Source organism: Lactuca sativa, chromosome 6 (assembly GCF_002870075.4).
Source record: "Lactuca sativa cultivar Salinas chromosome 6, Lsat_Salinas_v11, whole genome shotgun sequence".
Classification (NCBI taxonomy): domain Eukaryota; kingdom Viridiplantae; phylum Streptophyta; class Magnoliopsida; order Asterales; family Asteraceae; genus Lactuca; species Lactuca sativa.
This window is the reverse complement of record NC_056628.2, coordinates 36,124,555-36,136,849: the sequence shown is the minus strand read 5'-3', so window position 1 is coordinate 36,136,849 and position 12,295 is coordinate 36,124,555. Positions and strand designations below refer to the sequence as shown.

The window sequence follows — 12,295 nt, the reverse complement described above, 5'->3', positions numbered from 1 at the left end:
TTCAACCGATTTAACTTGTATCTACTTTTCTCATTTATAGTTAGCTAGTTTTAGGAATTAGTCATTTAACTAGTAAATGATAAAATATACTGAAATCCATCGTCTCTAAAGTAAGGTCGTAGTTTATACTTCTAATTTACAATCTGTTTTAATACTCTTCCCAAAAAAAATTGTCTAATACCTCTTTTTAAACACATTCAATATCTATTGCCTTGTTCAACATATGCTAAACTTCTAATTAGGTAACATCGATCTAATCGAAATTTATGTTTTTTGAAGTAATTTGATAAAAACATAACTCATGCATCTGCAAACAAGCAAGATATCATCAATTATTATAAATCACAGCTAAAGATAGCTCCATTTAATAGAAAAGGAAATGACAAGAAGATACTGGGCTCATTAGGAATCACATAGCCACACAACCTATTCTAATCAAAAACAAAAAATACATCATATGATCAACCCCAAACATATACCCATATGCAACATCATGAGTGATCTATTTCAAAGAGAAGTGAAGATGGTCACAATTTCAGAAAATTCTTTTCTTTCAAGCTCTCCACAGTTTCCTTGATGCTTTGCTCTAGAGGAATGTACTCAATTCCCAAACTCTTTGCCTTTTCCTTTGAAACTTGGAAAGTCGTAGCCAATGGCTTGTCATCCGCACACCTACACATTTTATTCATAACCAAAAACATAAGCAATAATAAAATACCAAATATTGCACTTTTTTTTTCACATCGACACCAGTTTCAGTCTCAGTCACAGTCATAGTCACAGTCACAGTCACAGTCACAGTCACAGTCACAGCAGTATAACTTGTTTTGCTCTATCCCCTCTTAAACAGAAAACGCTTACTTCTGAGGAAGGGGATAAGATGGGTAAAGCTTTCGTAGTATCTCAACTAACTCAGAAGAGTGAACAACACTCTCCACCAAACAATATCTTCCATTAGCCGAAGGGATCTCGAAAGCTTGTATGTGTGCATTTGCAACATCCTTAACATTAACCCACCCAAGACTAGAATTTGCATATGTTTCTGCCCCTGAAAATTTTATCCAAATTATCGGTTTATATCATTATTAAAAGCAACTTTAATTCAAATACATAAAAAAGACATGATACCATTTATTAGATTTGCAATTGATTCAGCACTAGTGTTAAGAGTTGACTGCAATAGAGGACCAATCACCATTGCTGGATTTATAGTCACCATGTCCACGCCATTTTCTTCTGCAAATTTCCAAGCAGCCTCTTCAGCCAAAGTTTTTGACAACACATACCACAATTTCATTTCCTTGCAAAACTTTGGATCAGAAAACCATGTCTCATCAATTACAACTTCAGGGGTTTTAGGCCTTGCATTAAAAGCAACTGCAGCTAAGGAAGATGTAACCACCACCCTTTTAACTGATGAAGCTTTTGAACATGAACCAAGAACATTAAGAGTTCCCTTCAATGCAGGTTCAATCAGTTCTTTCTGAAACATAGAGTGATGTATTTGGGTATCAGGTAAAGCTTTTAAAGATGTTAGTTACGTTAAGCTCATGTAACCAACACAACCTCTGGATCTGCGACTGAAGTGAAAAAAGGAGAAGCTGTATGGAAGACTCCATCACAACCATCAATGGCAGCATCAAAGGCACCTTCTTCAAGTAGGTCTGCTTTGAACAAGTGAAGTCTTTCCTTAGCTCCATCAAGCTTGAGCAAATGGTCTGTTTTTGCTGGATTGTCTGAAGGTATCAAGAAAACCAAACGTTACAATCAAGTATCAGTTAACATAGAGAATTACTGAGTAAATAGTAATAAGACGAAAAGAGAGATGGAAACTGACTGGGATAACGAACGGAGGCTTTGACAGCGTATCCTCGTTGGAGCAAAAGCTTGACGAGGTTCGAAGCTATGTATCCTGAAGCTCCTGTAACACAGACTGTCTTTCCGGCACCGCTCATTTTCTCCGATACCACCACCAGTGCTACAGTTTTGAAGATTTTTACCACGTGATTGTCGTGTTTTAATTTAGTTGTATCGAGTGAGAATTAGAGCCAACCTGGTGGTTTTTTTTTTTGTGGCCGACACTTGTCTGTCCCTACAGGTGTTTCGATCTCATTCGTGTACCGTTGATCAAGGCGGCTTATCTTTAAGGTTTGAACCTTGGCAACAGTATATATGACACGTACTCCAGCTTTGTACAATGCAATATCTACGCATATCATTCATAATTTCATATCCATATGATTGATGGGTGTAGTAAATTTTCAGTGTACTTTTTTCTTAGGTATAAAAGAGATTGTGTAGAAACTAATCATATGAAAACTAGAGAAAATTTGTAAAAATATTATTATAAAGAATTAGTGATTTTGGTCCAAAATTTTTTTGATGTTTCATAAGTGGTTTAATTTTAGATAACTTGTATGTTTTTTGTCTTTATATTTTTTTTAAGGTTTTACTCTATACCCTACCTCAAATAAGGAATATACTCTTAAATAATTTTCTTTTAGTTTCTTTTAACTATTTTATTATTATTCTAATTAAAAAATAAATAAAAAACAAAAATCTCACCCACCCCTTTTATCCATTCCCTTCTAAGTTATCTTTTGTACAAAGAACCACGGTGCATTCCAAGAGCCAAGAATTGTCCGACAATCACAAATCGCCCCCCTAAAGATCCACCGCCATTTTTGGACCACCGTCATTGTTAGACCACCATCACCATCGAACCCTAATGAGATATGCCACCTTCTGGGTTCTGCCCTTCGTCTTCTCTAACGATTATACCAGTAGAAGAATGAAACAAAGAGACAGAGGAAAACCATAGGCTTGCCCTTCATCGATGGAGATATCTGCTTGTTGGAGTCCAGATGTAGGGTGTACCCTTCTCGGTCTAAATCGAATATTGTCGGAGTTCAGATGTAGGTAGTGGTGGCGACATTGGTTGGTGGTGATGACGAGTGAAAACCTAATCGCTAAAAGGTAAAGGACAACACTGGTGATGGTGGCTTGGGTAAGTGACACTTTCCTTCTCATCTGGATTAATGTTTTTGTTTCAAGCATAATAACAGTAGATTGTGAATAAGGAGGTTCGATAAGGTGTTGCTCAGTGGTGGTTTTCGGCTGAGGTGATGCTTAACCATGCACGGGGTGTTTTTGATGGGACAGTAAAGGTTTATGGTGGTTTGTGAGGCTGTAACATCTGGTGATGGAGGTTGTGGAATTGATGAAGGTGGTTATTTTTGATGGGTTTCAAAGGTTATAAAATTCATGTACAATGCGGAAAATAACACTAAACAATTAAGGGTACATGCAACCAATAAGGATCTATGTCATCACATTAAAAGCAACATACTATGAACTACAAACCCTCGAAGAACCCTACTAAAATCAAAATTCATAGGTTTAGGGTTACATACCTTTTGAATTTATTATAAACAATTCCTTTGATTCCTTCATTTGTAGATCTTTAGAAAGCTAGCACCAAAAGGATGATACCACTCACACCAAAAGCTAGAAACTAGAACACAAGAGATGAGATATGAGAGTGTTGGAAAATTTCGGTTAGGGTATCTCTTAGTATAGTAGCCGAATACTACAAGCTAATGACCCTTTTTTATAACTATTAAGAAACCCTAGAAACCCTAGATTTGAACATAGAAATAATTTTATTTCAAATCCTGATAATTATCTACTTTCCTTTTATTAATTAGAGCATTCTAGATTTCCCTTTAAGGCATCCAAAACCGTCAAAGCTATGGAGGTTTCTACAATTTCTCTTTTGCTCTACAAATGTCATTCTAATAAGTTCTAGTTATGAGGGCAACCCAAAAAGGACTTTGTTTCTAAGCACAAGTTTATACCAATTTAATTTAGTTATAATCTTAAACACCTTAATCCAACAGTCTCTCACTTAGATAAGTCTATAACTACAATTGAAAGTATAACTTTGAACCAAACAACAAAGAGTTCTTTCTAAATCCACTGCCGAACTCTGAATCATATCAGATGTTGACCCTAAGATAAGTGATCAACTACTCCTTCGTTCTTCAAGATATCATATGGACACGAGACATGTATTCTAATCAATATTATTATCCAAGATTCTATTTCCCGATTTCCAATTTATGATGATGTCATTAGACTACCAAGTGAACACATCAATCTAGTCCCGACTGGGCCCAACACTATAATATCAACATCAAATCACCGAGGGACCTAAAGATATCGCTTTTTCTACTAGGGCAAAAGGAACGGATTACTTTGACTACACTACAAGAAAAAAGCGTATCAAAGACTGACATAATCAGTCTTCGATGGTCAATAATCAGTCTCTGATGATAATCAGGGACTGATTTAGTTAGTCCCCAGCTAGTCCCCGAGACCTAGTCTTAGATAGTCGATTTTTTATGCATCTAGGATTGAAAATCAGTCCTTAATTCATCAAAGTATCAAAGACATAAAATCAGTCTTCGATAATATCTCCTTCAGTCTCTAATTTATTTTTCTACAGATCCTCGATTTGATGTCATATCAGTCCCTGATATTATCTTTTAGGGATTGAATATCAGCCTTCTATAATTTATTAGTCAGTCTCCAATGTTTTAAATTGAAATCTCTATTTTGTGTCATATCAGTCTCTTATGCTATCTTTAAAGGACTAAATATTAGTCTTTGATAGTATCAAGTTCAGTCTTCAATATATTTTCAACAAGGCGCCACTTATATAACATATTAGTCCTTCATAATATCAAGTTCAGTCTTCAATATATTTTCTCAATGACTGAATATCAATCTTAAATAAAATTTTATTCAATCCTTAACCTTTTGGGCTTTAGTGCCACTTTTTTTTTTTACAATACAACATTTAAATTACGAAATTAGCTCCAATTTTTTTATAAACTTAAATGGATTATAAAAGAATAAAAAACAATTATAATAAACAGTTTAAAACACAAAAGCATTGCTTAAACTAAAACTTAAATGATCTTACAATAATATTCTCAATATCAATAAGAAAAATATCTTCAAAAAGACTTAATAAGTCTAAACATTATGCTAGTAATTGCTGAAAACACTAAACTATCAAACTAAATAATAGTTCAGGAAGAAACACAAAAGTTGACATGAAGATTTGCTTGGCATATTTGCTCCTCTTGTTTATCCAACTTATGAACAATTGCCTATAATATAACCATAACAAATCACATAAAATATGTAAGAATATCACTAATATCACACCACATTAAAGAATAATGACAAAAATAACGACACAACTTTGAAACTAATTAGACACAAATTAGTGTACTAAAATATATAAAAAATTGAAGTATATATATATATATATATATATATATATATATATATATATATATATATATATATATATTACCTTCCAAAATGATAACAATATCTCCATGTTTGCTCAAACTTATAGTACCTCTTGCAAACCTACAATACAATCAACTAATGATAAACATGTGTAATAACACTAAGCAAACGAACATAAAAGCAACGGTCAAAATTACCTTATTGCAATAAACTCATGATAAACAAACTAGTAGTGCATCATTTCCAAATGAATCCATCTGTAGTATCTGTGTATCTAAATATAAAAGAATTGCAATGGTAAAAGAAACAACTTGTGAAACCTTGGAATGAAAATACTTGTCAAGATACTATGAAACAAAATATGAGTGCTTTTGTTCATAGTCAAGGAAATGAAAGTGTTCGTTTGAGAGTTTTTTTAATACTTGGAAAGATAGTATCAAATTAACTATAATTCTCATCTCGATCTTGAATCTTATACTAACCAGGGAGGCCTTTGAGAGCATTGAAACAGAGGCAAGTGTCTTAAACTAGCACCGGTCCTTTCACCTAGTCACATACACACATTCTGAATCAACAAAATGTAACTATTGAAGAACATCAATTGAGATTACATATTACGAGCATGTACCTGGTTAGCAGCCAAACGAGCTTTCTCTTTTGCGATATCCTTAGGATCACCTTGCACATATTTACAACAATAAACTTCACATATTTACAGAAATCATGATTTTTAGAATTCTTGTTTTCACAATTAAGCTTCACATATTTATAGAAATCGAGATTAATAAACTGACCTGATAAAGACTTGTAGAGTTCTTGGTTTTAGACTTTTAGTTGCAAAGTCAATTGAGCCGAGATGGTGAACGACTGAACAGAGATGGCCGGCTGCAAGAGATGACCTGCGATTGAGCGTAAGATACAATTGCAAGAGATAACCATTGACTGTAACTCCACCTACTTCTAAGCTCTAATCGATATTTATGGTTAACTGGTAATGTGAGGGACGACTGGTATGTGACGAGAAGAAGAGAGTGATGAGACATTACTAGAAAAAAGGCCTTTTACGACGCGCAAAATACGACGCTCATTGATCTATGTTACGTAAAGGAGAGTGACATTAGAAAAATGTCATCTCTTCAAAAAATTTAAGGATAGAAGACACGCATTATTGCGCGCCCTTAAATTAGTGTCTAAAAAAAACACGGAGGGCACCTATAATAAAATGCGCGTCGTCTAAGGATGTCGCTTTATATTTTTTAATGGAACGCGCGTTCCATCCTTTAATAGTGGGGGAAAGGGGGAAATGAAATTCTGAAAAAATTAAAAACCCCGCCATGCTCTCCTCTACCTTCTTTCAATCGTTCTCTCTCTCTCTCTCCCTCACCATTGTCGGTCCTCACACGTCAGACGACCGCACCGCCACCATTAGACCCACTTACCACTCCAAATCGTCATTGTTGCTCCTCTCTTAAACCACTGCAACCACCCTTCTCTCTCTCTTTCTAAAATGCTCATTTATGACCACCATCACACCATCCACTACACCATCACCATTAGCAATGCACACCGCACCACCACTACCGTTCCTCTTTCTCCATACGAAAAAACCCTAATTTGTATGTGCTTACAGGTTTTAAAAATTTAAAATGAGAGTGCATTGAAATAGGTGACCTAAAAGATGAATGCACATGAAAATCCATCGTTGGAGGTAGGTTTTTCTCACTAATCTTTACTCTTCCTCAATGTTCTTTGAAATTTTACATTATATATTTCTCATCTGTACATGTACCAGAAGTTGTTTTCTATTTTCCGTTTAATTTCACCCAACTCGTTTCTTAAATGAGTTTTTTCCTAATCTTGTGGTCAATTTGTTTTCTATTTGGAATCACACCTGTTCATGTAGTTTTACAGAAGATGAAAACGACAACACCTGTAAATTGTAATTATACCCACAACGTCCCTGTTATCGTATTCTCATTTGGCCTAATTGGAAACCTATTCCATGAAATCAGCGAAATTGTGATCCCACTTTTCATCACAGCGAAATTGTTATCGTATTCTCATTTGATCTAATTGGAAACAATATTTTCCTGATATTCTGACAAGGGCAATGTGTCTTGAGAAACCAATAATTGCCCCTGACTTACCAATAATCAAGAAATATGTAAGTCAACCTATCTCTATTACAAATTATCCTTTGACTTTTTTCAGTCAAACTTCTATTTGGGTGAAATTTATATGATCTTGTATTCTTTTTTTGTTTAAACCACTAATTGTATTTCTTAAAGCTAATTACTGTTTTTTCCGCAAAAACTTCAATAAGTTCTGATTCATATCGTTTTCGAAATCGAAAATAGTTTGTTTGACTTTGTAAGTCAATGTATGACAAATTAATGTCAAACTTCTATAGACTCATATCATTATTTTTGAAGTAGAAAAAAGTTTGTTTGACTTCAAAAGTCAAAGTATACAAACTAATAATTTCATAACACATTTCAGGTTAATCACAGGGTAAATGGGCTTCTTTTTCCAAAGGAAAACATAAAGGCGTTAACACAAATAACATTACAAGTGGTTTCCAAAGGAAAACTATCATCTCTAGCTACCAATATTGCATCAACCGGAGAAGACACTGCCAAAAACATGATGGCTTTGGATTCCATTGAAGGGTATGCTTCATTGATAGAAAACATCCTTCACCTTCCCTCGGAAGTTGCATCTCCAAGGGAAATATCAGAAATTCCCTCCGATATCAAAACAAAGTGGCAATGGCATCTTTTTGAAGCTATTGAAGATCGTGAATACGTAAATAGAACTTTGAGGATTCATCATTTGTTAGACAAAGTCGAAGGTCAACGGAACCGTGCTCCAAGGGCAATTTCGGAAATTCCAAAAACCGATTCCTTTATATATGATTTATGGGAAGAAGAAAAAAGAGACCAGATAATGAAAGCTAGAAGGGCAAGAGAAGACGATGAGGTAACGAGATGAAAATTGAAAAAAATCTCTTTTTCCTTATTTTGATTGATGTGAATTTACTTATTTGGCCTTTGTTATGTAGGTGAGAGATAAAAGTGAGCAACCAAGGGGGACATGGGAGGAAGTGTACAAAAATGCGAAAAAAGCTGATAGAAATAAGAATGATTTGCATGAGAGGGATGATGGGGAGCTTGAAAGAACAGGTCAACCGTTGTGCATCTATGAACCTTACTTTGGTCAAGGATCTTGGTCTTTTCTCCACACTAATTCTCTTTATCGGGGGATTAGACTCGTAAGTAGTTTCTGACTTTTTTGACTTTTTCATTATGCATCTATGAAAACCCTTTTGGCTTTTTTGTCGATGTGTTTTTCATCAAAATTTTTTGGTCAAGTACAAAAGACCAAGATTTTCATTTCTGCACTCATATTAGTGTAAAATTCTGACTTTTGGAAACCATTTTTGGTCAAGGAATTGGCTTTTTGGAGTCAAACTTTGACTTTCTGGTCAATTCTTGATTTTTTAGTACAAAAAACAAGATTGCCACTTTTGAAACACCCTTTATTCATAAACGAACCAGGATCTAGTAATTTTAACCTTATATTCATCAGGGTCGAACTTTGATTTTTAGTAGAAAAAACCAAGATTGCCATTTTTGAAATACCTTTTATTTATTCACATAAAAACCATGATGAAGTAAGTAAATACATAAACATTTATGATTTATGAATTGATAATGATGGTAAATGTTGTAGTCAACAAAAAGTGGAAGACCAAGAAGAGATGACATTGATGCAGCTTCTCGTCTCCCTCTTCTTGAAAGTAAACTTATATTTAACGATTATATTTTGTAAAATGCAAGAATCTTTTTGGGAATTTCAGGCAGGGGAGTGCTTAAAAAGAGAAAAGGACAGAGTGTCTCATTATCTTCATTCCAACAGTGAGCCAAAGCTTCTTGAGGTTTGTTTTATCATTTTTTATTTTAAAATTTTGGGAAAGGAAGTTATTTATTACTCAAATACAGGACCATGATTTGATCTTGTTCTTGTTCTGATCTTCAGTCTTCCTATAGTTTCTTCATTATTAATTTTTCTGGAATCTTTTCTAGGTAGTCTTTGGTAATAGAACCGTAGATGTGGTGGTGGTGGTGGTTATTGTGGTGGTGCCGCAGTCAACCAAATCCAAACCTTAATTTAGCTGCTGCTAGGCTTACCCCTGGGTAAATGAGAGTCAAAAAGACGTTTTTGCCCCTCTTTGTTATTGTGAATCTGATTTTTTTTGGTGTAATTAGTGGTATTGGTGGAGCTGAAGGACCTGATCGTATATTTGTTGGGGGTTTACCGTATTACTTTACTGAGGTACAGATAAGAGAGCTGCTAGAATCCTTTGGGTATATAGTTTTATAATTTTATGATTTTTTTTAAAATATTTTTACAAAATGAAAGTTTAAGGAATTTTATTGATTCAGACCGCTGCGTGGGTTTGATCTTGTGAAGGATAGAGATACTGGAAACTCTAAAGGATATGGTTTATGTGTCTATGAGGTAATTATCACCCTTTTTGTCTTTAAATTAAACAATATGAATATGTAAATATTCTCAGTTTTTAAACATTTTTGCACCTTGTCCTAAGTTAATTTAAAAAAAGGGCGTTATTGTCAGTTATTCTTTCTTCCAATAAATATAAAATATTTGGGAGTTATTTTCAGGATCAAGCAGCCACAGACGTTGCCTGTGCTGCACTTAATGGCTTAAAAAAAAGGGCGTTATTGTCAGTTATTATTTCTTCCAATAAATATAAAATATTTGGGAGTTATTAAACAAATCTTTTTCGAAGGGTAAAAAGGTCATTTATCTTTCCATTTGTATTCCTTTCTTCTTACTCTTCCCTCTCAAGCATGTCTTAGTCGTTGGTTACCTATTTAGACATTATATATGACAATGCGTATTATTGGTTAGGTGTCTGAGCTGGAATCTCGAATCGAGGTTGGATAATGATGAATTGAGCCCTGAACAAGTCAATGATGTTAAGGACTTCATTGGTGACTATGTGGAACGAAATTAGGTCATCATATACTTTTTTCCTTTTCACATTTTCTCAATAGTTTCTTTGAGGTTCTCTCCATTATACCACCTTGTCAAATTCAGGATAAAAGAATCTTGTGGTTTTCACTTTTCACAAAGCATCTAACAGTAAAACCACCACAAACCATTTCGTCTGCAGGAGGATTTTGATGAGTTTGAGGATGTTGATATGTTATATATACAACACCTTATCATTAGACAAAGTAGAAGCTCTAGAAGATCTTGTTATCATGCAACCCTTGGTCATGTGTTTGTATATCATTGGTCATGTGTTTGGGTGAAGGTCTGGATGGTGGTCTGAATGGTGCATGTCTCAAAGTGTGTATTCCAATATCAAGTTAATCTACTCGTATTATTCTTTGTATGACATTATAACTTGTGCAATTTATTTTTTGAGTATGAAATTTTATTTTATATTATGCAATGGACTGTATTTTTTGTATATGGTATTTTATTTCTATTATAAGAAATTAAATGCAAATTTAATTTAAAAATCAATAAATATATAAATTTTTTTTTTACACATTTAAATTTACGATACGCAAAAATGTGTGTCATCTTTATTTATGACACGACCTTTCTTGACAGGGGCTTTCTTGATACGCATTGCGTGTCATTAGCACGCACGTCGTAAGGTTACGACACGCGAATGCGTGTCGTCTTCCTTTATGACAGGGCCTTCCTTTATACGCATTGCGTGTCGTAAAAGCGCGTCGTAATTGCGCGTCATAAATGACCGTCGTAAATGCGCGTCGTCTCTCTTTATGACAGGGCCTTCCTTGACGCGCATTTGCGCGTCGTCTAAGCCTTTTACGACGCGCAATGAGCGTCGTAAAAGGCTGTTTTTCTAGTAGTGAGAAGAAGAGAGTTCGGGGGAGAAGAAAGTGTCGGCATTTTTTTAGTAAGATTGAATCGACAAAACCCTAAAAGCGACTAGGGTGATTTTTTTTTAATTTACCAATATATATATATATATATATATATATATATATATATATATATAAATTTAGAAAAATATGGGTATGGTACCGGTTTTGTAAAAATGAAAATTGGAAGCCATAAGTTCGATTTTTTTTAGTAGAGAATAGTCAATTTGAAACATATTTTATAATATTCAGATTAATCTTATAGCAGCAGAATAAAATCGTAAGGTAGATTCGGAATAAAAATGTGGAACAAGAAGCTAAAATTCTTAAAAGCAAACTAATTTAGAGTTGGACTCAAGTACCTGTCGGGGGAAGAGATGGTTGTGAATAGAGGTGACGACCTAGATCAACGACGAAGAGGTTCTGGCAACATAGAGCGAAGTTCATTGGGGGCAACTGCAACGTGGAAAGCGAGGATCTGCAACGGTGGCATGGATCAAGGGTGCGGAAGCGATGAACAGAGGGTTTATGGTATCAAGGACTCATTGATCACTAACAAATTCTCCAATCTAGTCATTGATAAGTGTCCCTATAAATCTAAATTGAGGCATGTCGATTAGAGACTGAAATTTAGTCCCCAATAAATATCCTTCTAACTAGTGTTTGTGATTAATTCGTCGGTCATTGTATTTGACATGTTAATTAGGATGAAATACAAAAACTTTAGTCCATGATAAGTGTCCATTTGAATGTAAAGTAATACATGTCTATTAGAGACTGAAATTTAGTCTCTAATAAGTTTCTTTAAAAATGAAAACCACCACAAGTCTATCAAGGACTGAAATTTAGTCCCTAAGAGGTTTCTCTCCATAGTAAAAACTGAGTATGTATATCAAAGACTGAAATTCGGTCCCTAATAACATGCCCTACAAATGTAATTTTGTCCAAATATATAAGGGACTGAATTTCAGTCACTAATAGGTTTGTTCAGTCTCTAATGATTCACACATTGAAATCAGTCCCCAATAGTATCAAGGGCTGAT

General features: G+C 34.4%; 2 protein-coding genes across 2 annotated transcripts; one reads left to right on the top strand and one right to left on the bottom strand.

Moving 5' to 3' along the window:
- Nucleotides 1-308: 308 nt before the first annotated feature.
- LOC111894093 (phenylacetaldehyde reductase) lies at nt 309-2,037 on the bottom strand. The gene is made up of 5 exons (XM_023890168.3): nt 1,838-2,037; nt 1,567-1,736; nt 1,129-1,483; nt 862-1,048; nt 309-672 (listed from the first exon to the last, which is right to left on the bottom strand). The coding sequence occupies exons 1-5, from the start codon at nt 1,953-1,955 to the stop codon at nt 528-530; spliced, it is 975 nt and encodes a 324-aa protein (XP_023745936.1). The 5' UTR covers nt 1,956-2,037; the 3' UTR covers nt 309-527.
- A 4,966-nt stretch (nt 2,038-7,003) lies between these two features.
- LOC111894180 (uncharacterized) lies at nt 7,004-9,246 on the top strand. Its single transcript, XM_052764882.1, has 5 exons — nt 7,004-7,033; nt 7,825-8,304; nt 8,387-8,596; nt 9,058-9,124; nt 9,185-9,246. Exons 1-5 carry the CDS (start codon nt 7,004-7,006, stop codon nt 9,244-9,246), a joined length of 849 nt encoding a protein of 282 aa, XP_052620842.1.
- The last annotated feature ends 3,049 nt before the right edge of the window (nt 9,247-12,295 follow it).